Source organism: Lepisma saccharinum, chromosome 25, assembly GCF_977018435.1.
Source record: "Lepisma saccharinum chromosome 25, izLepSacc3.1, whole genome shotgun sequence".
NCBI classification, from domain to species: Eukaryota; Metazoa; Arthropoda; class Insecta; order Zygentoma; family Lepismatidae; genus Lepisma; species Lepisma saccharinum.
In genome coordinates, this window is record NC_139253.1 from 8,012,962 (window position 1) to 8,038,211 (window position 25,250).

Here is a 25,250-nt window from a genome sequence, read left to right on the forward strand (position 1 = left end):
GTTGTCAAATTTGTTCGTCGTATTGACAAAGATATGTTTATTCAGAAGAGAAAAGTAAAAAGAAATTTAAATACTTCTCACTTGGGTTACTCAAGTAATGACATGGTATATATTAATCAATCTTTAACTCCCTACAGAAAGCGTATATTCAGTCAGGCCAGACAAATTAGAAATGCTAAGAACTATGCTTATTTATGGGTTGATTATGCAGGGAATATTAAACTAAAGAAAAATCAAGATGATCAAAATATAATATTACTGAAAACAATTGAAGACGTGGAGAAGTTAATGTAATGGCGAATTCTGAGAATGTCACAATTTACTATCAAAATGTAAGGGGCCTCAACACAAAGATACAACAATTCTATGTAAATAACATTGCAAATGAATATGATATAATTATTATTACTGAAACTTGGCTACATAAAGGTGTATATAGCAATGAGTTATTTACTGATAATTATAGAATTTATCGTCATGATAGGTTAGATAGGAATAGAGGTGGTGGAGTACTTATAGCAATTAAGCAAAATATTATGTCTAAGAATATTATTCTGCACGATAATTTTGATTCTTTATGTGTCAAAGTAAATCTAAAAAATGTAGTTTATTATATAGTTACCGTATATTTCACACCAAACAGTGGTATTGATCAATACACAGCATTTTACGATTTCTTTGAAAATAACGAAGAATTGCAAGGTAGTAATGTAATAATTGCTGGGGATTTCAATCTCCCATTAATAATTGATTCTTCATACGAACTTCAGAAAGGGGGGCCTTGTTATAGAGCATTAGAAAATTTTTTGAATTTGTACTCCTTACACTCTATTAATGATGTTCGAAATGTTAACAATAGAACATTAGATTTAGTACTAACTAATGATGATAGTACTATGGTAGTAAGTAAAGAGGATCTACCCCTTGTTAAAGAAGATCTACACCATCCAGCTCTAATTATGAAATTAAATCTAAGAAAAAGAGGAAATAATACAAAAAATGAAGTGGTATTGGATTATAATTTTTGTAAGGCTAATTTCCCAAAATTGTATGAAATGCTGCGCGATACAGATTGGAATTCTCTATATAAATTAAAGGATGTGGAAACAGCTATTAATTTATTTTATAATAGAATAAATTTTGTATTTGACTTAACTATACCAAAAAGAAAATTTTACAGGAATAATAAATATCCCTGTTGGTTTACAAAAGAGATTATAGAAACATTAAAATTAAAAGAGTATTATAGGAAATGTATGAAAGACACTGGGAAATCCATGAAATGCATTGAAGAAAATAACATGTTATATAAAGAAACAAGAAAAATAGTTAAAACAATGGTACGAAGGGCTTATTCTAGGTATGTTAAAGAAACCGAAGAAAATATTAAAAATAATACAAGATCTTTCTGGAACTTTATACAAAATAAAAGAGGGAGATATAACTGTACTAAACAGACTATGGTTTTTGAAAATAGAAAATTGGAAACAAGTCAAAGTGTAGCAAATAGTTTTGCGTCTTTTTTCAAATCTGTATATGCGAAAGGTATAAGCTCATATGATATTCATGATGATGTTAAAATGAATGTATCATATTCTATATCAAATCATATAATTACTGATAAAGAATATTTTGATGCTGTAAAGAAATTGAAACCTAAGAGAGCTAGTGGTCCTGATAAAATTCCACCCTATTTATTAAAGGCATGTGCAGAGATACTAAAGAAGCCACTCTGTTTTATATACAATTTAGTTCTAAAACATCAAACTTTTCCGAATATCTGGAAAACAACTCGGGTTTGCCCAATTTTTAAGTCAGGAGACAACTGTAAAATAGAAAATTATAGACCTGTAGTAATTCTCTGTGCGCCCGCCAAAATATTAGAGCAAGTATTGTACACAAGAATCTGGAATCACAGTAAATGTTACATAAATGAAAATCAACATGGTTTCATTCCTGGAAGGTCAACAACAACAAATTTAATTAATTTTGTGCAAGATGTTCATACAGCATTTCAAAATCGATTACCTATACATACGATCTATCTTGATTTTGCTAAGGCTTTTGATTCAATTAATCACAATATTTTATTACACAAACTTTCAAGTTTCGGGTTGACTAGTGATTTTCTGGCTCTCATGGCCTCATATCTTAATGGTCGAAAACAATATGTAACCTATAGACAATCGAAGTCGTTTGAATATATTGTGAAGTCAGGTGTACCACAAGGATCGAATCTTGGTCCACTACTTTTTGTATTGTTTATAAATGACCTACCATTACAAATTGAATATTCTAAATGTCTCATGTATGCTGATGACATAAAGATTTATAAACAAATTAATAATGATGGAGACATTAGGAAACTTCAAAGAGATTTAGATATGGTGTATGAGTGGAGTATAAACAATGACCTTAATTTTAATATCAAGAAGTGTTCTTTTATGGAGTTATCAAGTAAAATAAATACCTCTAAAATCTCCTATTTTATGTGTGGAGAAGAGCTTGAAAGAATAAATTTTATTAAGGACCTAGGCATTATTATGGATCGTAATATGATGTTTAACAAACATGTATCATACATGGTAAACAATGCATTTAGATCATTAGGTTTTCTTATAAGAAATACGAGGAATCTAACTAATGTAGACAGTATTTCTCTCTTGTATAATGCATTAGTTAGAAGTAAGCTTGAATATGGTTCTAATGTTTGGTTTACATATTATAAATCCCAGGAGTTGGTAATTGAAAGAATTCAAAAACGATTTTTGGGATATTTGTATTACAAAAAGTATAATGTACCATCATACTATAATAACTTATCATACAATGACCTACTTAATGATTTTAATTATGAAAGTCTTATTAATAGAAGGGAAATAACACAACAAATATTTCTGTACAAAACAATGACTGGCATCATAGATAACCCTACTTTTCTCCAAAAGATATGTTTCAATGGAAAGAAATGTGGCTTAAGGCTGCGGCAATTGATGTCTTATGATATTCCTAAAACAGAAAGATTCAAGAATTCGCCATTATTTAGAATGTCCTTTGCATACAACAAAATATCTATATTGCAGTCTAATCTTGATTTTAGTATCTCAATCAATGAGTACAAAAAAATATTAAGACAAGTGTTTATAACATAAATTATATTGGGTGAAGCGCTTCTAAATTGCTAATTGAGTGTTATTGAGTGTTATATGATTCTATAGTATAGTTTAGTAATTTATATTACATTATATTTGTGTATGTGTTTTACCTGTCTTATGTCTCACTGTATTATATTATGTGTTTCTCTTGTTTATGTATTTCTATTTTTATTTGTATTTTTATTGGCTACCTTCTGTAAAAGGAGAAAATTTCTCTGTTGAAGGAAATAAATAAATAAATAAATAAATAATCTCTAATAACTTCAAGTTTGATATTAATTTACTCTTTAAGATGAAAATTAAACACTGAATCATGTTATCCAAGTAAATACAATTTTTCCGTAGCTTTTCATTCGATCAAGAAAGCGAATTAAGGAAAAACTTACTGGCGTCAATGCATTCCGTAGACACACATATCTTACATTCCCTTTCACCGCGTTCGGCAGCATCTTGATCTGAAATGAACGATAAAATCATTACTATGAATTGCGAAAATGTATTATAATAGCAGTATAAACGCAGATGCCACAAACATGTTTCTGAAGTTTGTTCGCTCATTTCTCTCTGCGGTGATCTAATCTAATCAAGTCGTCCACCGTGGCAAAGTGGTTAGCGTAACGTGCTAAGAAGCCGGAGGAGCCAGGTTCGAATCTTAGCCAGGAATAGATATCCATGTTAGTATCCTGTCATCATTCCATCAATTCATCCTCATTGTCGCGATTAACTCCAGCGAGTAGTAAAGCGACGTATGTTATGTATTGTTTTCTGAAACTTTTGGCTAATTGCGACTAAGGGAATGAGTGATGATTAGATGAAATTAAGGAATGAACACTCGCGGAAAACACGTATTCCCAGTCCGGAACGCGAGCCGGAGAACAGCTCCTACGGTCAAAACTAGAGCATACGTTAGTAATCTGGAATTCCACTCAAGAAGATTTAATTCGTAGACTAGAACGTATTCAGTCAAAGTTCCTTAGATACATCAAATTCAAGCCTGTGGAGAATATCCAACATTCTGTCTATACGAGAATATACTTTCAGAGAACAACTTCAGCAAACTAGCATTCCGACGACAAGTTACCCTTCCTGTATAAAGTAATAAAGGTAAAAATAGGCGATTCCAACATGTTATCAGCCGTAACATTTAATGTTCCCGTTTTCAAAACATATCCCAAACACAAAATCTTTCAAAAACGTCAATTCTTTCTACCTCTCCGGTGTGGAGAGCGTGCAACTCTTTCAACACAATTTCAAGTGTAAATAACATCATTGATATTTTTGCAATGAGTTTATACAAGCTTAAGAGACATTAATGGAAAAACTGCAGTAAATCTATTGTTATAATATTATGTAATTAGTTAGATTACTACAATTGGGCTACGCCTGTTGGGCTTTATCAATAAATAAATAGTGGACAAGATCGAAAGTCGACCACGGAGCAAGCACATAAACAATTATAATTCCTTCTACAACAATTAGATTTCACTGTTGGATGTTGAATACCCCTCTTTGGCAACGATATGAAGGAAGGTTGTCTTTGAGAGGAATATCTCGCATGGAAAGTCCCTATACTCTATTTACAGATAGTAATTTTCTACAGGCTTTGGAGTTCATGCAGGGGTAAGTAATATTTTAATGCATTGTTCTCATTCCCTATTAGTAAATACCTTCAAGGTTGAATAGAATAGAATATTGGTTTACTTCAGTATGAGTCTCTGCGACTGTACACACATTTCCAGACATCAATGAAGATTTTCCCCCCTTCTTCTTCCCCCCCCCCATAACCCCTCTCTTTATGCCCTCACATGTTCAATTTTATCTTTCATACTAATTGTACGTTCTTCTCTCACTACAATCTATCAACCTGTTTGATTTTTCTCATAATTTTACACTTATAGCACTAGTTATTATATTGTCAAAAATAAGCTTTCTGCACACCGCTCTCCGACACTTTCACTCCCGTACCTCAACTTATTCGTTCTCTTTGACCAGACGTATTGTAGGAAAGTTCCCAGTTCCCATATTTGAGTTTCGTCCCTTCCAGCCATTTCCCTCCCCGTAATGGCCTTCATAAGCCGCTCCATTTTTGATTCGTTCATATCCCTTCCGTCTAGCCTCTGCTGTTTCTTTGCACTGGAGGAGAATGTGGAATTTCGTCTCAACTTCCCCACACATTGGACATTCTACACTCCCGTCCTCTCTCACGCGCTTGAATTGTGCCCACCCCCAGCCTGAACCATGCCAAACCCGTCCTGTCACTCGCTTCACACACGTCTATGTATTTTCGCCTTCCCATTGCCTATCCCCATCCACGATTTGTGCCGTAATTAAAGATACTTTCCCCGCACATTCTGCCAAAATGTTTTGTTTGCTGATGTCCTCCAAGCTGTCCCGTATGATCCCCATTTCTTGCATGGCCGCCCTCCCCTCGTCTCCTTCTTCCCCAATCCACCCCAGCCCTATGGCGTACAGTTCCTTCTTTATCATTATTACCCAGTGGCATTCCTTTAGGTCAATGTTCTGTGCTTGTATCGCGAGTTTTTTTTAGATTTCCATCCTCCATACTTAGCAGTCTTGCCCAATATTTGAAGCCTCTCATTTTTGCATCTACTTCCTCCCTATACTTTCCCATTTCCCTAAGAACCCCGCACGTTGCCGTACCCCTTCCTACCTCAGAACTTGTTTTAGAAAGTGTGCTTGTTCGCAGTTTACCATTTCTGTTGCCCTCAGACCCACCGTTCGACACCATAGAATAATGTGACCTTGACTGTAGCTTCGTATACTCCCTCGAGTGTTCTGGTTGGTATATTAGGAACTTTGTACTTTAATTTTTCAGTTTTACCCAGCGCGTACATAGCTTTTGCTTTGCTTATTTGTGCCTGTCTCGTCCACTTATCCGACATTGTCATGACCGTATCCAAGTAATCGTACTGTTTTACCCTCTCTAGAACATATTCCCATTGTTCGTCTCTACCGAATACGTACCCATTCTTAAACACAATGACTTTCGTTTTCGTAATATTAACTCTGAGAGCCCATTTCTCGCAGTACATATGCAACCCATCTAACACTTCCTGTAGCCCTTTCATTGTGCTAAGGTCATCCGCGTACAGTAATAGTGGTATTTTTGTGTCCGCGATCGACGGAGGTTGCGTGTCCTTCTGTGATAGTTCTCCTACCATATCATTAATAAAAATAATGAATAAAAGTGGGGAGAGTACGCAGCCCTGTTTCATCCCCAGTACTGATTCATTTCATCCCGTCACTTCCCCATTCCCACATTTAACGCAAAACTCTACCTTTTCATAGGCGGCCTTGAGAGCCCTTAGCATTTTGGCAGACACCCCCATCCCCCCATAATTTGGTCCACAACATTTTCCTGTTAACTGTGTCAAACGCCTCTTCAAAATCTACATAACAACAATATAATTTCCCCCTCTTTTCCCCCAGCTTTTGCTGTATTAATGTTTGTAACAGAAGCATATTATCAATGGTTTGAAAATTCTTTCTGAATACTGCTTGCATGGGTGAAAGAACATCAAAAATTTCACACCAATTGTGTAGACGCCGGTACAGAATTTGGCAGTATACTTTACTCATCACCGACAACAATGATACTCCCCTGTAGCTGTTTGGATTCCCTTCATCTTCTTTCCCTTTGTAAATTGGGCAGATTATTGTTTTCGCCCATTTTTCCGGGAAGAGTTCCTTCTGGAATAGCCCGTTCATTATTTCCCTGCCTATTTTTGCCATTTGTGGATTTTTGTTCATGGCCTTTTTGATCGTCCACGAGGCGAGACAGACTAGGCCCCGCGACAAGTTAAGTTTGCAGCAACATTTCACACATGTAGATCCCAACGTGCGCGCAGGATATAGTTCAGCTGCAATACTGCATTTTTTCTCGCTGCCTGTGACATGAACAGCACGACGGTTGAGGCAAGATTGGCACGGGAGATGGTGAGCGTCGTTCTCACGCGGATTAATACATAAAACCTGCTGCAAACTTAACCTGTCGCGGGGCTTAGTCTGTCTCGTCTCGTCTCTCTCACACACAGTAACCTCTTTTACCATCTATCGCGGTTCTATTTACGTCATACCCAAAAGAAAAAACCCTTCCATTCCATGCAAGCGAGAAGTCCGATTTTGTCTGTGCGTGTGCAAAATCCGTGTTCGTTGTCGGTGTCGTCTCCGAGATCAACTCCGACAAAATATCGGTACGTGTGCAATCGCAGTTTAGGGAATAATAATAAGTACTTACACAAAATGCTAAGCGTGACTACTGTGAAGATAAGAACCAAACAGACGAAGAAGACAACAAGCAGAGATATGAACAAACGCCGTTCTAGCGATGTCTTGATTCGGTACCTGAGGAAATAAAAAAGATAAATGAGGATAAATATCACGAAAACCCCTGGAAACCGGAATGTTACTTTATGAAAGTAACTGAGTTACGGTTATTGATTCTAAAAGTGAATGAGTAAAAGTTAGTTATTTGGTTCAATGAGTAGCTGAGTTACTGTTAGTTACATGATTCAAAAAGTAACTGAGTTACAGTTAGTTACTTGATTAAAAAAGTATAACTGAGTTACAGTTAGTTACTTGGTTCAAAAAGTAGCTGAGTTATAGTTACTTGGTTCAAAAGTAGCTGAGTTATAGTTACTTGGTTCAAAAGTAGCTTAGTTGCAGTTACTTCATTCAAAAAGTAGCTGAGTTATAGTTACTTTGTTAAAAAGTAACTGAGTTACAGTTAGTTACTTTGTTCAAAAAGTAACTGAGTTACAGTAAGTTACTTGGTTCAATAAGTAGCTGAATTATAGTTACTTTGTTAAAAAGTAACTGAGTTACAGTTAGTTACTTGGTTCAAAAAGTAACAGAGTTACAGTAAGTTACTTGGTTCAATAAGTAGCTGAATTATAGTTACTTTGTTAAAAAGTAACTGAGTTACAGTTAGTTATTTGGTTTAAAAAGTAACTGATTTACAGTAAGTTACTTGGTTCAAAAAGCGACTGAGTTATAATTACTGTGTTAAAAAGTAACTGAGTTACAGTTAGTTACTTGGTTCAAAAAGTAACTGAGTTACAGTAAGTTATTTGGTTGAAAAAGTAGCTGAGTTATTGTTACTTTGTTCAAAAAGTAACTGAGTTACAGTTAGTTACTTAGTTAAAAAAGTAACAGAGTTACATTAAGTTACTTGGTTGAAAAAGTAGCTGAGTTATAGTTACTTGGTTCATAAAGTAACGTGAGTTACAGTTAGTTACTTTGTTCAAAACGTAGCTGAGTTATAGTTACTTGGTTGAAAAAGTAGCTTAGTTACACTAACTTACTTGGTTGAAAAAGTAGCCGAGTTATAGTTACTTGGTTCATAAAGTAGCTGAGTTACAGTTAGTTACTTGGTTCAAAAAGTAGCTGAGTTATAGTTACTTGGTTAAAGTAGTAGCAGAGTGATAGTTACTTACTTCAAAAAGTAATTGAGTTGCAGTTACTTGGTTCAAAAAGTAGCTGAGTTGCAGATACTTGGTTCAAGAAGTAACTGAGTTACAGTTAGTTACTTGGTTCAAAAAGTAACTGAGTTACAGTAAGTTACTTGGTCCGAAAAGTAGCTGAGTTGCAGTTACTTGTTTCAAAAAGTAGCTGAGTTGCAGATACTTGGTTCAAGAAGTAACTGAGTTACAGTTAGTTACTTGGTTCAAAAAGTAACTGTGTTTCAGATACAGTTACCTCGTTTGAACAGTAACTTCGTTGCATTTACCGATACTTAAGAAGTAACTGTGAGTTAATATCTAAGTTACTTTCTGCTGGAAATGTTCTTGCAAACAAATTATACCCACAACCAGTAATCATTAATTGTAATAAAATAAATATTTGAAGGCATCCCGTGTTTTATTTATGTTTGTAGAACACAATATAAGTGTTCTACGGACGATTGATTGATTGATTTAGTGTTTTAAGTCCACTTTATACAGAGTAAGGCTAATCGGGACTGGACCTACAGTTTAAAGTGGGATCCGAAGCACTATGCCTCCTCCGGTATCGAACCCGGGACTCCTTGATTACAAGGCTCTTGTACGGACGACTAGACCGTGAAATGCACTGTAGTATTAATACAATTCGGTTTACCTGCAAGCAGATATTTTTCAAAATTATAAAAGAAATCACAAAAAGGATGTGAAAAGCACGATCCTAGTGTACGAACGACTCTACAATGTGATTCAGGACTTCCCATAATGCAACAGAAGAAAATGCTGCATGTACCACACGTTTTAGACAGAGTAGGTTACCCCGTTCTGTCCCGGATTTCCCTATACTCGCCAATCTTAACCAGTCCACTGGGCCAACGTGTCTTTTATGAAGGGTTATTGCACTTTTATATTCTTCCGGTTATCTAAAGTTTATAAACGATAAAATTTTGAAAGCGAAATTAATTTCATGAAATTTGGCGAAATGTAGATGTTTTGATTTTAAAAATCCAAGTGTTTCATTACATTGCTCTACCCTCTGAAGAAATATGACCATCCTGTGAATTGCCACTCGTATTTCTAGAGCCGTTTAATTTCTATAGCGTAAAATGTACAAATTCAGAGGATTAATGCATGTGAAATAGAGAAACTGAACAAGATATGAATACCAAATAATAATTCAAATGTAATGTGCAAATAACGAATTTATATGTCGACAACTAACCTCGATGATCGACTGGAAACTTCCACCAAGTCCTGCTGGCTTTCAGAAGCAGGGCATGTCATTGCTGATGATGTGATGCCTGAAAAACAACGAAAGACGATGGCCTTAATAATTTGCTAAACTAATATACAAGTGATTAGAGTACTGCATGGTACCACATTCGCTCGGTCATACTCGTTTACAATGTAATATAATTGTAATGTCCATTGATAAAGCAAATGTTCTATCTCCAAATTGTAAATAAATCGAGATATTTTGACTGTGGTCTATTTAGGATTCAATTGTTTCATCTCTGCTATCGTCTGATGCCTACCTACAACCAATATTGATATATTAAGAGTCTTTTTGGTCCAGGTGCAGAATTTGGAAGCAGCCACAAGAGTGCAAACTCCAAGTGCCAATGACACCTTACGACAATTTCCTCAACCAACCACAAGCACTATCAGAGTATGAGATAAACCACTTACATTCTAACCTCAGTCGCTTGTGGGAGCTGCTTCGGTTCTTACTTTTGTTGTTAACAGACAAAAATGTTGAATAATAGTGGAATCCAAGTAGTTGATTGATTTCCCAAAATGTGAATTATTTATTTTACTTTCCTACCGAATGACAAATTCATAATGAAATTGTTTTATATCCATCTCTTTTCCAGAATGCAGTCTTCTATCTGGTGGATAGAACATTGGCACTCTCAAATCAAAGCTAGTATTCTGTGCAATTGTTGTATCTGAAATTTCAATAATCAATGACAGCATAAATGCCTAACGAAACAACTTCCTTTTAGAGAGGCTTCAATATATCAGACTTTACAATGATAGAAACTTTCGGTGTAATGTTGAGAAAGGTGCAATAAATATATCATGTCAAACTTTAATGGGCTCTTCTGATAAATTAAAAAATTGGACATAGAACATTTACATTCTCAGTGGACGATATGTGTAAAATATCCGTCCTGGCAGTTTCAGCCCACAATCATCTTGTTCATTTTCATATATCACTGTATTGGTGAGATAGACTAAACTACAGTTCAACATAGAGATGATGACTATGTTTCCTTAAGTTTCAATTTCACTGCGTCTCTCACTTCAGATCCATATATTTGAAGCCCCACTACCACATACAAATTACGGTTATACGTGTACTACTGGGCTTCGAGCGTGTACCCCTCGTTTTGGCTGTTCGAGCGTTAATCGCTTGAGCGAAGATGATCGCGATTCCGTACGCTGTCTAGCGTCGTCCGTGGGAACTATTTGGCGCTGGGACTAAATCCTCTTCCTGCAGCACTCTGCAAGGGATATTGGAATATGAAACAAATTCTAATTATAATACTTATCGAAATAGCAGCACGTGAATAAGAGAGAGAAAGCAAAGAGGGACAGAGAAAGAATTAAATTAAGATAAGGTTCTACTCTATCCCGGGAATCTCTGGAGCAAGGCTGCGCATAACGGCAGAGAAGGGGAGAAAGCGATTGGACGGAGAGAAGCAGTGCACGCTGCTGCAAACGGCTGGTAACTGCAGTCCCTCTCCAGTCACTACTTGCGCATAGACTTGCTTTCGTTCTCTCACCCCAGAGATTCCCAACACAGGCCAAGAGAAGAAGCAAGAGAAAAGAGAAAGTGGTAAAGGTGGAAAGCGAAATGATATAAAGAGAAAATAGAGGATAAAGTGAGATCCGAACCACTATGTGACTCCACCGGGTATCGAACCCGAAACCTCCTGTTCGAATCCCCAAGGCGACAACGCTACCACTACGACACCTGGTAGGCACAAAAAACAAAGTCCTACAACGTAGTCATTATTTCAGATCGTAATCAACACTAATGGACACTTTCTTACGTACCAGTCTTCTCAAATTAATCACAAGGCAATTGTTCTTCCTGTCTCAAACAACTATGAAAAAGCAGGGGCCAGAGACATACACAACAGAGAAGAGACTCATTACAGCCTATTTCACAATCCATTCAGTACATGGACTAATTGTTGGCCAGTACATGCATCCTGTAAACAATCAGTCGATGCTCATACATAAATGAACAGTTGTTATCAGAGTGGCACGCTACTGGGACTGAACTAAATACCTGGACATGGGCGAGAATATATGTCAAGAACATGCGTTTCAGCAAATTGATCGTCGTGAAACTTTTTTTTTATTATTTTCAATGTTAGTCCAGCCTTTTGGTGTAGTCACGGCAACCGTTTTGCCCAAACAAACGAACGAAAGGGTTTGAGTCGATCGTACGAGGAAAACATGTGTGGAGGTGGATATTTTCCGGAACATTACGTCTTGTGCTTGTGACAAGTCGGAAAGTTACCGTGAAAGAAATCGATGTGAATTGATCTTAACTCACTGCTGAATTCCCGCATTAAATTTTAATTCTGTCTGCAGCAACGATTTTTCGTCCTACGAGTACTAACCTAGTCACGTCTTACGAGAATTTGAAGGGAAAGCTTAAGTCAGTGGCGTATTCTCCATGTCACCGCGTTTACCGCCGGTAAACCAATTTTTAAAAAATATTTTTTCGTACATTTTGCTTTAATATGCGTAATTGCTCATTATATATTAAGCAAACTACTAAAACAAGCTCTTAAACATGAATTTAGGTAAATTTTAAAGAACTTAAAGATTGGTTTATGCACGCCACTGCTCGTTCTCCATCGAACGCTTCTGATGACCGGGCCGAAGAAAAGTGGGTGTGTGGCTATTTTTATAAAAAGGGGGCTGGGTGGTCAGTTTCACTTCTGCAGACAACATTGGCGGGAGAAAACTGCTTGTTCCTTTCTGTTTCCTTGCCGCGCTTGGCAAAGGCAGTGTTGCTACATGAAGGGAAATTCTCTTGGTGAAAGGAAATCCAGTTACTAATTTAGGTATGTGTATGTTAAGGCCGAATCACTCGGAACTGAATTTCCAATAGTACGAATGCCCTAGATTGCGCTGCACCTGGCTGCACCTGGCTGGCTGTTTGACTGGCTTTGACGATTAGGCCCTTTTCCGGTCCATTTCGAGCCCTAGTATATGACTGACCCTCGTATATTTTAGCTGACGAGATTTCTTCCGTAATGATATCCTCATGTAAGGCCAGAGCTTGATGTACCCACCCCCCTGTATCCGCCTTTGATCTGAGGATGCATTTTATGCACGAACTCATAGTATTTAATTTCATTACAGGTTACTGCAAATAAAGTAACTGAGGTGCAGTTACTCCAGAAATTAACAAGTTACTTTCAGAAGCTGATTCCCAGTGCAAGATACGAGTATGAGTAACTTACCTCACCAAGCTGTCCAAGTGGACCGAATACGAGACAGCGAACATATGTAACCGAGTTGAACGATCCCCCGTTCATATATAATTTACACATACGTACTTACATGTCAATTTCCTTACGTCAAGAAGCTGGACTTGGGACCCTCTCCTTGCCCTGCCAATGCCTTCCTTGATATCCATTTTCCCACATTTTCCTCGAACAACAGCCGGAAAATTGCACGCCTCACTCCGACCGCATGGAGAGCTAATGCTTTGGTATCGTCGTCAACGCTCCCTATATTATTGATGAAGAAAATCATCATTGTCGCACGCGGTGGTCTTTCAACAGCCAATAGCGTTTAGGAACTTCAGTTTCTGTCACGCAAGTATGGATTTGTAATTTTTCGCCACCCCCTTTTTTTTCATGAATCTCCATGCGAGTACTCTATACATAGAAAACCGCCAGGATACGTTACAGCTTACTTAACTATATGTACGAATACAGCTTTACCAAGATGGGAAAATAGCGTCGTTGCCTTGTAATCAAGGGGGTCCCGGGTTAGATGACCGGTGGAGGCACATAGTGGTTTGGATCCCACTTTAAACTGTAGGTCCAGTCCCGACCTTACTGTGCATAAAGTGGACTTAAAACATCAAATCAATCAACCAAGATGGGAAAAACCTCTGGCAAACTAAAGTGGGCAGTCATTTGTTTTCTCCTCTCGTTTCCCCTTCTTCTGCTCGACTGTCCCCGTGTTGGCATATAACTTCCTTCTCTTGTTTCCTTAAATATTACACGTCTCTGCTCTGTACGGTTTTTCCTTCATTATCATATAAATACTCGATGGAATTAGGTTCTTTTGTGCCACTTTTGGATAATCGTGACGATCAGATGAATGAAGCGACAATCACATACGCATGTGGACATAACACAGAGGATTATCCTGGCTGCAGTTCCAGGCACCATAGCCTCGTTAGCGTACAAGACGCAGTCCAAGGTGGAAGAGATGTTGATATTTGGGTTTTCTCAGAATGGGTCACCTCGATACAAATACTTAAAATGAATGAAGGTGACAACGATCTGTTGAAGAATGCTGCAACGGCATTTTTGTTATATTGGCAACGCAGGGGCAGAAGCTGATTGCGTCATCCAATTCGCGAAGGTGAGAGTGAGAGCAAGTCGTGAGGCTGAGGGCGAACCATGCTGATGAGTATAGCTAAAAGTAACAAAGAAAATGATCTGAGAACACTGAACCACATTTGGCCCTTTTGGGAGTCTTGGAAGGAGAGTGGTCAGCCTGACTTAAGTTGAGCATCAAGGAGAAGTCTGGAGAAAGTCAGTATTATTTTACACTTCGATTCGGTCATCTATCTTCTAAGTCTAGACAGATATTTATCCTAACCTCACCATTATGATTCAGGTTCAAAAGTCCTCCTCACTGTCTCAATTCAATTCCAAAAGTGTGTCTCTACGAAACCTGCCTTCCCCTCTAAACCTCTGCCAGTGGGGATTTCCTCCACGCCGATTCGTCAAGTATTTCTTCCTATTCAGTAAGCAGATTGCTACCTGTTTACCTGTTTGCTTCTTGTTACTTCAATATTTCAGGAAGTTTGTATACACTTGACTCTGCATAAATAAAATACCGCAGAGGAGCAGGCAGCTGGTGAAATCAAGTGAATGACCCTCGGTCAGAGTGAAGCTTCTAGAGAAAGTCTAATTAAAGTATAATTATATAATTTGTTACGACACTACAATTTCGTCATCAGATACAGGTTTAGGTATTAACCGGTCTCCGTGGCGGAGTGGTTATCACAGTGGGTCCCGGTTTCAAGTCCCGGCCTTGGCATGGGTGTTCTTTGTGAGTTTCCCTTCGTCAATTTAATGTCATCACTAATCCTAATAGTCGCGATTAGCCAAACGTGCCATCAAGCGACGTCAAATAACACAAATCAAATCAAAGATTCAGTTGTTGCACTTAGAACCAGGGATGTTAAAAGCCCATGAATTGTACAGGGTTTCTATAAATTAGTTACACAAAAGTAACCGTTAATTGTGAAGCAAGTGTATGTGTAACAGAAATGGTTTATACATCAATGAATACAGCTTATTTTCAAGTTTTGTCGCACGTTGTTAGTTTCAGACGCCGCCACTGGAGGCGTGAACGTTTGTTTATCTTACACAAGTACCGACTTGGATTGGTCGTGGTGGAACGATTCCGTCGCCACCTCGTCGACGTTGCTGGGAAGAGGGGGAACAAACACGCGTTCTTTAATGTAACCCCAGATAGAGAAATCCAAGGGTACCAATCAGGCGAACGAGGTGGCCACGGAATCGTCGTTTTATGCCAATTTCAGTGAATGTGATGACAAGATGCCCAAGTTAGGACTCGAATCTTGGACCTTTAGTGATTTTGTCTGATTTGTTTATACGTAGGTTATACCTGCTGTTTAAATGACTTATACGGTTTCGGTAAAGCTAGCCCTACGTATTGCATCATGCCGTGGGGGTTGTGGGGATCTCAATGGAGGTGGTGTGAACCCCAGAGCTTCTCTATGCAGGGACATTGGTCGAAAAATTCCCATCTGAAATTGCCCTCCCCGAAAAATCGAACCCAGGTCTTCCACGTGGCAGTAAGACGCCATATCGACTTCTTTACAGTAGTTTCTGTTCTCTTCCACATTTTTTCATACCAGTTTGACATAATTCTCTTAATTTTTCAATCAGGACAAATACAAGCATCCATGCCTTTCCAGGATTCGAACACGGGACCTTTGGTGTCGTAGACTGCTGTGCTAACCACTCCGCCACGGAGATCGACATTTTTATGTGGCTCCACCGAGTATCGAAGGCGGAACCACATTATTACAACACCATGCTGCTACTACTACGCCATCGGGAGACGCAACTGGACTTAAATGCAAAATGTAATCCTTTTAAAATTATGATTTGTAAGGTTGATTCTAATTGGCACCCAGTTCATATAAATTATTGATAAGAAACTGTATTTGAGAATAGCGATCTATGATCTATACTTTCAGGCAAGTCTCATCTACAATTCGATTTTATTTCATTTGGTTTATTTTTATCACACTTTTCTGTCACTTTTCGCTAATCGCCAAGATGAGGATGAGTGATGATATGATGATATTGATGAAGGACACTTACGAAGAACTCCTGTGTCCAGGCCGGGATTCGATCCCCTGGCCTACTAGCGCGCTGTATGTACACTAACCACTCCGTCACTGGTGTCAGCTAAAATTATATATTTCACACATAAAATGTCATTTTAGTCACAGTAATTTAGGACAGTGCAGCTGAATGGGTGTTTTTTGACGGGACAACAGTATTATGGGGGAATATATGACTCGACCCCTTCCCCCCCAACCTGGAAGAAATTACCTTGCTTGCCCTCTCTGGAAAAAGTACTGTGGACGTTCATTTCTTAGTTTTGCACTTGTCAAAGATTAATTTAGTTGGTGTTTTAAGTCCACTTTATGCACAATAAGGCTAATCGGGACTGGACCTGCAGTTTAAAGTGGGATCCGAACCACTATGTGCCTCCACCAGGTATCGAACCCGGGACCCCTTCATTACAAGTCGATGACGCTAACACTGCGCACCATTGGGGAGGCTCGCTTGCCAAAGGTCAATATTCACCTAATTACTTCAAGTAGCGCCCCTTCATGTTGCCATAATGCTGGAAGATCTTCTTTGTAAATCGACGTATTTCTTGGAATTTACTAACCTCAGCAGTATAAGCAACCTTTGTCTTACAAGATGGTGATCTACTGGCTCCAATGATCCTCTTGTAACAGCTCGTTCAACAGTTGTGACGTGCCTCTGTCTAGCATGTGTGACCCAGTTCTTATTCTATCTAAAATCGATCAAACATGAAGACTTAGGAGACAATAAAACAAATGGAATGTAAACCTTGTTCCTCCAAGGTAAATATAGCTAACGTCCACGCTATGCCCAAGAGGATTAATTGCCGTTCAGTCTAATGGACATCGACTCTTATCATGTCCATCAAACTCACACTTTACAAATGTGTGTCTGTGTGTGTGCGCGAGAAGCCAACTACGTTCAATTTAATACATAATATTTATTTATTGTTTACCTGTACGTATGTACAAGCGTTAAAATTGTCGGCATCGAAAGAGACTTGCGTTTGTCTGCATTGAACGAGAGTTGTGCTTGTCCACCTTGAACGAGAGTTGTGCTTGTCCACCTTGAACGAAAGTTGTGCATGTCCACCTTGAACGAAAATTGTGCTTGTCTGCCTTGAACGAGAGTTGTGCTTGTCCGTCTTAAGCAAGAATTGTGCTTGATCAACCTTGAACGAAAGTTGTGCTTTGTCAACCTTGAACAAAAGTTGTGCTTGTCAACCTTGAACGAAAGTTGTGCTTGTCTGCCTTGAACGAGAGTTGTGCTTTTCCGTCTTGAGCAAGAATTGTGCTTGATCAACCTTGAACGAAAGTTGTGCTGGTCAAACTTGAACGAAAGTTGTGCTTGTCAACCTTGAACGAAAGTTGTGTTTGTCTGCCTTGAACGAGAGTTGTGCTTGTCCGTCTTGAGCAAGAATTGTGCTTGATCAACCTTGAACGAAAGTTGTGCTTCTCAACCTTGAACAAGAGTTGTGCTTGATCAATCTTGAACGAAAGTTGTGCTTGTCAACCTTGAACGAAAGTTCTGCTTGTCAAACTTGAATGAAAGTTGTGCTTTTCCGTCTTGAGCAAGAATTGTGCTTGATCAACCTTGAACGAAAGTTGTGCTGGTCAAACTTGAACGAAAGTTGTGCTTGTCAACCTTGAACGAAAGTTGTGTTTGTCTGCCTTGAACGAGAGTTGTGCTTGTCCGTCTTGAGCAAGAATTGTGCTTGATCAACCTTGAACGAAAGTTGTGCTTCTCAACCTTGAACAAGAGTTGTGCTTGATCAATCTTGAACGAAAGTTGTGCTTGTCAACCTTGAACGAAAGTTCTGCTTGTCAACCTTGAATGAAAGTTGTGCTTGTCCGCCTCGAACAAGAATTGTGCTTGTCCTCATCGAAGAATAATTGATTATGGTCATCATCGAACAAAACCTACGTGTGTCCTCCTTGAACAAGAGTTATATTTGTCTGCCTCGAACGAGAGTTGTGTATTTCTGCCTTGAACGAGAGTTGTGCTTGGCCGTATCGAATAGAACGATATTTGTACTTGCCCGCCTAGAACAACACCTCGAACAGGAATTGTACTTTTCCAGCTCGCACAGAACAACGATTGTGCTTGTCCGCCTCGAAAGAGAACTCCGCCTCGAAAGAGAACTCAAACAAGAATTATGTTCAACCCGAACAATAGTTGTACTTGTCTGTCCCATACAGAACAGCGAACTAAATTAAATCCACTTTATCCCCAATTTCTGCTTTTTCATATCGAACCAATGTTTATCCTCTTAGATTACGAATTTTGAATGGCCTGTTGTATTCTATTGAGCTAAAGGTCCGTCAGTTTTACCTGCTTTAACTGTCGTGTCTACGGATCACACTGGCCCAAGATTTTGCAGTTGTTGCCAGGTCTGTTTCGTTCCCGGTCTCGTCTCGATTCTCGAACATTCCTAAGCTCAATTTATAACATGTCAGTACGTAACCTTGCACAACGTAGAGATTATGTCACGAAATATTATGTTTTTTATTTAAAATTGTTTCTTAGATTTTCCTACTGTCAATTTTGACTCTGCGGCAGTCAGAAAACCTGTTGAAGACGTGTGTTGTCATGAACAATAATAGATGGCACTATGAGGTAATGGAAGACTTCTTATGTATTTGCGTACTGTGGTTTATAATTTTTCCGTTAGGGATGACAATGAATTTAGTAATCATGGTGTTTGAAGTTATGAGATCCAAAACCAAAGATAGAAAGAGGAAGATAACCAAAAATAGACAAATGACTGTGGTTCTCTCATTTGATTTAATAGGGAAAGTCAAATAGAGAGGGAAGTGCTTGTCAAAACAATTGTTTATACGTATAGTGGCTTTGTCTTTTGCTCACAGTAGAAAAATCTTTCTTTTAGTAAAAATTTTAATTCAGATATATTCCCTACCGCAAAGATCAAAATGGCGTCTATTGTGCAACTTTGAAATTTCTTTAAAAAAGCTAAAAAAAAATTGCATAAACATTTTTCCGTATCATGTACAATATTCTGTAAATTCATGAATAAGATAAATATTTATAACATTTTAGCGCAAGTTCCCAAACACGTTTACTAATAATTACGAGCCGACGGGAAATTACAGTTTTCCAATACAAGTTGCAGTAAAAGCATACGGACATGTATAATTTTAAGACATTGTCTTCTAAAATGAAAGATCTAAGAACCAGGAAATAAGGCAACTCTTGAGTATAGTCAATATCCCAATTATTAAACTTTTTTTTTATTAAGGGAGAGCTGAATTTTCGGAGGATGTTAGATCACCATAGAACTGGGTACATTCATTGTCACAAAATTACGAAATAAAGGAACATCCTGGATGTCCCGCACCGTAGCCGTGAGGTGGCGCCAGGCTTTGGGTTCGGGCATCCTGTGGGAGGGGCATAACTTTTCTCCTGAGATTTCATCGTGCGTATGGGACTGGTGGCTACCCACCATCGGAAGGAAATTGGGGAGCTACGAATGAGTAGCGTCGTAACGCGGCCATGGAAAACCTGCAAGAACGACTGTGGGTGCGTCGTGCTGACCACTTGTCACCCCGTAACTCGTTGGATGATCACCCACCTCTGCTGAGGCAAGCGAGAGTGAGGCCGGCAGTCGTTAGAAGGGCCTAGACCCTCAAGGGCTGTTGCGCCACAGGTAGTTCTTTCATTACACTGGGGAACAAAAAAAGATTTTATTTTGCGGCATAAAGTTTTATAACAGTTTCAGCACACAAAACAGCTGTTATTGACAATTGTATGATTGGTTCAGTTGAATTGACTCCAGTTATAAAAATAAACACACCATGGAAAATATAGGAGGTAAAATTACTCTACGCTTTTCTCGGTAATATCAAAATTTGATAATGGGCTGAAATTCCCATAATAAACTTATTTATTTATTTGTAAATTGTTGCTAGGCAACTTATGAAGCATTGCTAGGCAATATATAGGACACTCAACAAACCTTAAGGAAGAATACCAAAACATAAAAATGGTTTTAGAAAAAAATTGAATATGCTGAACATAAGTGGCTCGTGTGTGTGGATTTGAAGATGGTGATTATTTTACTAGGACAGCAAAGTGGGTACACAAAGTATCCCTGTTTCCTATGTTTGTGGGATAGTCGTGCTAGAGAAAAGCATTGGACGATAAAAGTTTGGCCCCCAAGGGAAAATATTAGTGGGAAAAGCTAATATCATTCATGAACCGCTGATAGATAGGGACAAAATCATCCTTTCGCCACTGCATATTAAACTTGGGTTGATAAAACAGTTTGTCAAGGCCTTAGATGCAGTAGTTATGTACCCCCGTTGAAGTCGATAAATCAATTGATTGGAAAAGATCGATCAAAGATCAATTGATGATGTAGCTGTGTGGGCAAGCAAGTGTGGTGGTTTTGAGGGTTTTGATTGGTTGTTGGGAAAAAGTGGGCGGGGCTTAATGATATGGGTTTCCTGTTACTGAGGAGCTTGATAAATGTTTCCGGGGGGTGTTTTCGTGGGCTTTGATAAGTTTGGCGGGTTTCCTGTTGTTAATGAGTGATTGATAAGTGTTTCCGGTCTGGGGGGCGTTTTCGGTGGCTTTGATAAGTTTGAGATTGCGGGAAGTATTTGCTGTTGTTAATGAGTACTTGATAAGGGTTTCCGGTTGTTGATGAGCTAGGTGGCTATTTTTTGGGGGGCGTTTCCCGTTTGAGACCGTTGATGAGTCTGATATTCCTGGAAAAGTGTGTAACGTTTTTCTGTCTGAATAGAACATGCCCGAACATGTTTTGGGCGTAGGTTTGGATGAATTTGCAATTTCAGGGAGTCACGTGACTGTTTGTGACGTCACAAATGGAAGTCACGTGACCATAATTGGAGTACGTGTTTCCGGTGTCTGAGGAAAGATGGCGTTGATGAGTTTGAAATTCTGGGAATCGTGATACGTGTTTCCGTTGTTTGATGAGAGATGGCGTCTAAACTGTACTAGGAGTTGAAGTAATAAAACCGTTTGTACATACAAGTAAATGTTATTATTGTATCGAAATAAATAGATGTAATATACTTACAAAATTCTCTCCCTCCACCAATGCAGCACTGTACCAGTCGAGGCGTTACGGCAGAATGAAAAATCTGCAGTGATGGTCACAACACATGCATATCAGTTCTGTGTAGGGTTTGGTCATTAGCGGTACGGATGCAACGTCGTTGCTGATTATGCATGCCAGAGATAACCAACCACAACTTCCGCGTTGAGTCTGCGGCGGGGCTTGATGATATGGGTTTCCTGTTGTTAATGAGGAGCTTGATAAGTGTTTCCGGTCGGGAGTTGAATTATGGTTTTTGGGGGGCGTTTTCGGGACTTTGATAAGATTGCGGGTTTCTGTCGGTTGGGGAATTGATAAGATGGTCTCCTGTTGTTAATGATGAGGTGACGGTTTTCTGGGAATGTTGATATGGGTTGAGGTTTCCTGTTGTTAATCAGGAGGTGACTACGGTTAGTTTTCTGGGAATGGTGATATGGGTTTCCGTTGGGGGGCGTAAATGACTGTTGAAGTTGATAAGAGTCGACGGTTGAGAAGATAAAGGAGTTGGAAAGAAAATATGTTGGGATGTTGAAGCGATATGGAGAGATTGTGGAACACGTGTTGGGACATGTCGGGTGTTTCTTGGAATGGGCATGTAGAAGTTCGTGGGAACGTTGATAAGGTATGACTGTGTGCAGGATACGTTAGTAGGCGGTGGAATGGAGAGCGGGCAAAAAGGAAAAAAAGTTTCCGAGAGGCAGCATGTGAATAGAATAAAAAAAGTTGTGTTCTCGGAGGAGGTGGAGATTCATAGTATACCGGGAAAAGAGGAGGACCGACGAGGCACGTGGGCGTTGGATGCCTTGCGCGAGAGAATGCGCAGAGAATATCAGGGAATTTGAGGAGGGGTAGGTAGGTATATAAAAGGTTTTGGCGTGTTTCACTTACACAGTTCGGCAGACTGTACGCTATCAGGTAGTAATCATCTGCGATTTTGCTGACACTTGTTCCGGGACACCTTTGCTGATATTTGTTCCTGGACGAGCTAGGTATAAAATCAGTATTCCGAGGTGAGTACTATAGGTTTCGTACGCCTATATGTGAGTAAAATGTAAATAGAACCAATGTTCGGAAATCCAAAATGGCGACCGGAAGTGGGGTTATCGTGGAAACGGTAAGACTTAGCAAAAGTCTGTTTGCGGATTCATCACGTACGCCTATACGTGAGTAAAATGTAAATAGAACCTATGCTCGGAAATCCAAAATGGCGACCGGAAGTGGGGTTATCTTGGAAACGGTAAGACTTAGCAAAAATCTGTTTGCGGATTCATCACGTACACCTATATGTGAGTAAAATGTAAATAGAACCTATGCTCGGAAATCCAAAATGGCGACCGGAAGTGGGGTTATGTTGGAAACGGTAAGACTTAGGAAAAATCTGTTTGCGGATTCATCACGTACGCCTATATGTGAGTAAAATGTAAATAGAACCTATGCTCGGAAATCCAAAATGGCGACCGGAAGTGGGGTTATGTTGGAAACGGTAAGACTTAGGAAAAATCTGTTTGCGGATTCATCACGTACGCCTATATGTGAGTAAAATGTAAATAGAACCTATGCTCGGAAATCCAAAATGGCGACCGGAAGTGGGGTTATGTTGGAAACGGTAAGACTTAGGAAAAATCTGTTTGCGGATTCATCACGTACGCCTATATGTGAGTAAAATGTAAATAGAACCTATGCTCGGAAATCCAAAATGGCGACCGGAAGTGGGGTTATTTTGGAAACGGTAAGACTTAGGAAAAATCTGTTTGCGGATTCATCACGTACGCCTATATGTGAGTAAAATGTAAATAGAACCTATGCTCGGAAATCCAAAATGGCGACCGGAAGTGGGGTTATCTTGGAAACGGTAAGACTTAGGAAAAATCTGTTTGCGGATTCATCACGTACGCCTATATGTGAGTAAAATGTAAATAGAACCTATGCTCGGAAATCCAAAATGGCGACCGGAAGTGGGGTTATTTTGGAAACGGTAAGACTTAGGAAAAATCTGTTTGCGGATTCATCACGTACGCCTATATGTGAGTAAAATGTAAATAGAACCTATGCTCGGAAATCCAAAATGGCGACCGGAAGTGGGGTTATCTTGGAAACGGTAAGACTTAGGAAAAATCTGTTTGCGGATTCATCACGTACGCCTATATGTGAGTAAAATGTAAATAGAACCTATGCTCGGAAATCCAAAATGGCGACCGGAAGTGGGGTTATGTTGGAAACGGTAAGACTTAGGAAAAATCTGTTTGCGGATTCATCACGTACGCCTATATGTGAGTAAAATGTAAATAGAACCTATGCTCGGAAATCCAAAATGGCGACCGGAAGTGGGGTTATTTTGGAAACGGTAAGACTTAGGAAAAATCTGTTTGCGGATTCATCACGTACGCCTATATGTGAGTAAAATGTGAATAGAACCTATGCTTATAATACTGACGTGTGCATAAATAACAGTTTTTCTTTTATTTTCAGATGGCATTGTTACCTTTTGATTTCGACCTTTTGTATGCTGACCTTAAGAACGAGAATCAGAAGGGAGAAAGAAGAAACCTATGGAATAAGAACCAGGCTAAACATGCGGAGAAACATATTGCGTGTTACGTCGACTTTTGCGAAGAAAACAACTTAGCGGAAGATCTGTTAAAAAATCTGGAAGAAGTGTGCAAAGATATGGAAGTGAGAATCGACAACCTGATAAAAATGTTTTCATGTATAATCGGGAAAAAACAAAAATCTGCGGTATTCGGGGATTTCGTCGAAAATATAAAACGTGGGCAGTATGTACCTTCCCATCTATCTCTTCGAGTGTGCTTTGAATTGATGGAGTTATTTAAGGTGTCAGACAGCAGAAAAAAGAGGAGAAAATGGGGGACGAGGAGAAAGGAATGGAGAAGAGAATGGTGGAGCTTTTGAAAAAGAGAAAATTGAACAGCTAGAACTAACATTACTAATACACTAACACACTGTTCAATTTTCTGCGGTTGCATTCGAAGAGATAGATGGGAAGTTTATTGATTTGTTGCAATACAATTATTCACCTGTAGAGTTTCATTATGTGTAACAATTTCTGTGTATATATTTTGTAAACTGATGATCGGCACTATTGATTTGTTACAACACTGATATTATATAATTACTCACCTGTAGAGTTTCATTACGTGTAAAAATTTCTGTGTATATATTTTGTAAACTGATGATCGACACCAATAAAGATTGCGATGTGTAAATATGAACTTATTATTTGACAAAATGAAATTAATATAAGGTACTTACATCGTCCCCGTTCTCCATTCTGATCCTTCGTTAACAATTTCAAAGTGTGAAATGATCGTAGAGAAACATATGCAGCTGCCGCAAACACAGATTCCAGTATCATATCGTCTTTCAAGATAGTAAGTTGATTGCTGAATCTGGCTAATTGGTATATCCGGTAAACTCTGATTGCAGTATCATATCAAATCCGGTCTAGCTCAATTAGGAGCCGAGCTATTTTCTTATCTACGTCCTTCTTCCTTTGGCGATAGATAAACATTTCGGACGTTCCTTCGTTAAGAATTTATCTACATCCTGTGTTTACAGATAAACATGAAAACCGTTACATAGCGATATCTACGAGGAAAACATGTGGTGAAGGCGGTTAACCATTTCCGGGATAATTACATAGGGCCAGTAGAACCGTTAGGATCGGAGATAACTGTTGCGTCATGCTTGCGTATATAAAGAACGGCGTTTTCTCCACAAGACAGTCTTCGTGAAATAATCATTGTACGATCATGGACGTACAGTTATCCGCTGACGATCTGTTAGTGCTATATCGTGACGGATATTACACAACATCTGCACAATTACGGGAAGTGTTGGCGATTATTGCGCAGAAAATCATCGCGGGAGAAAGTATCTCTTTGGTCGAGGAGTATGACCACTTACTACGGAC

At 38.8% G+C, this 25,250-nt stretch overlaps 1 protein-coding gene across 1 annotated transcript in view; it reads right to left on the reverse strand.

Moving 5' to 3' along the window:
- The window catches only part of LOC145978953 (neprilysin-like), a 104,167-nt gene that overhangs the window by 61,409 nt on the left and 17,508 nt on the right, over window positions 1–25,250 (reverse strand). The window contains exons 2-4 of the mRNA XM_083111965.1: window positions 9,837–9,915; window positions 7,414–7,520; window positions 3,542–3,610 (exon numbers count right to left, since the gene is read on the reverse strand). Of these exons, the coding sequence (XP_082968091.1) occupies window positions 3,542–3,610; window positions 7,414–7,520; window positions 9,837–9,898 (238 nt within the window). The 5' untranslated portion in view covers window positions 9,899–9,915. The remainder of the gene's footprint in view (window positions 1–3,541; window positions 3,611–7,413; window positions 7,521–9,836; window positions 9,916–25,250) is intronic.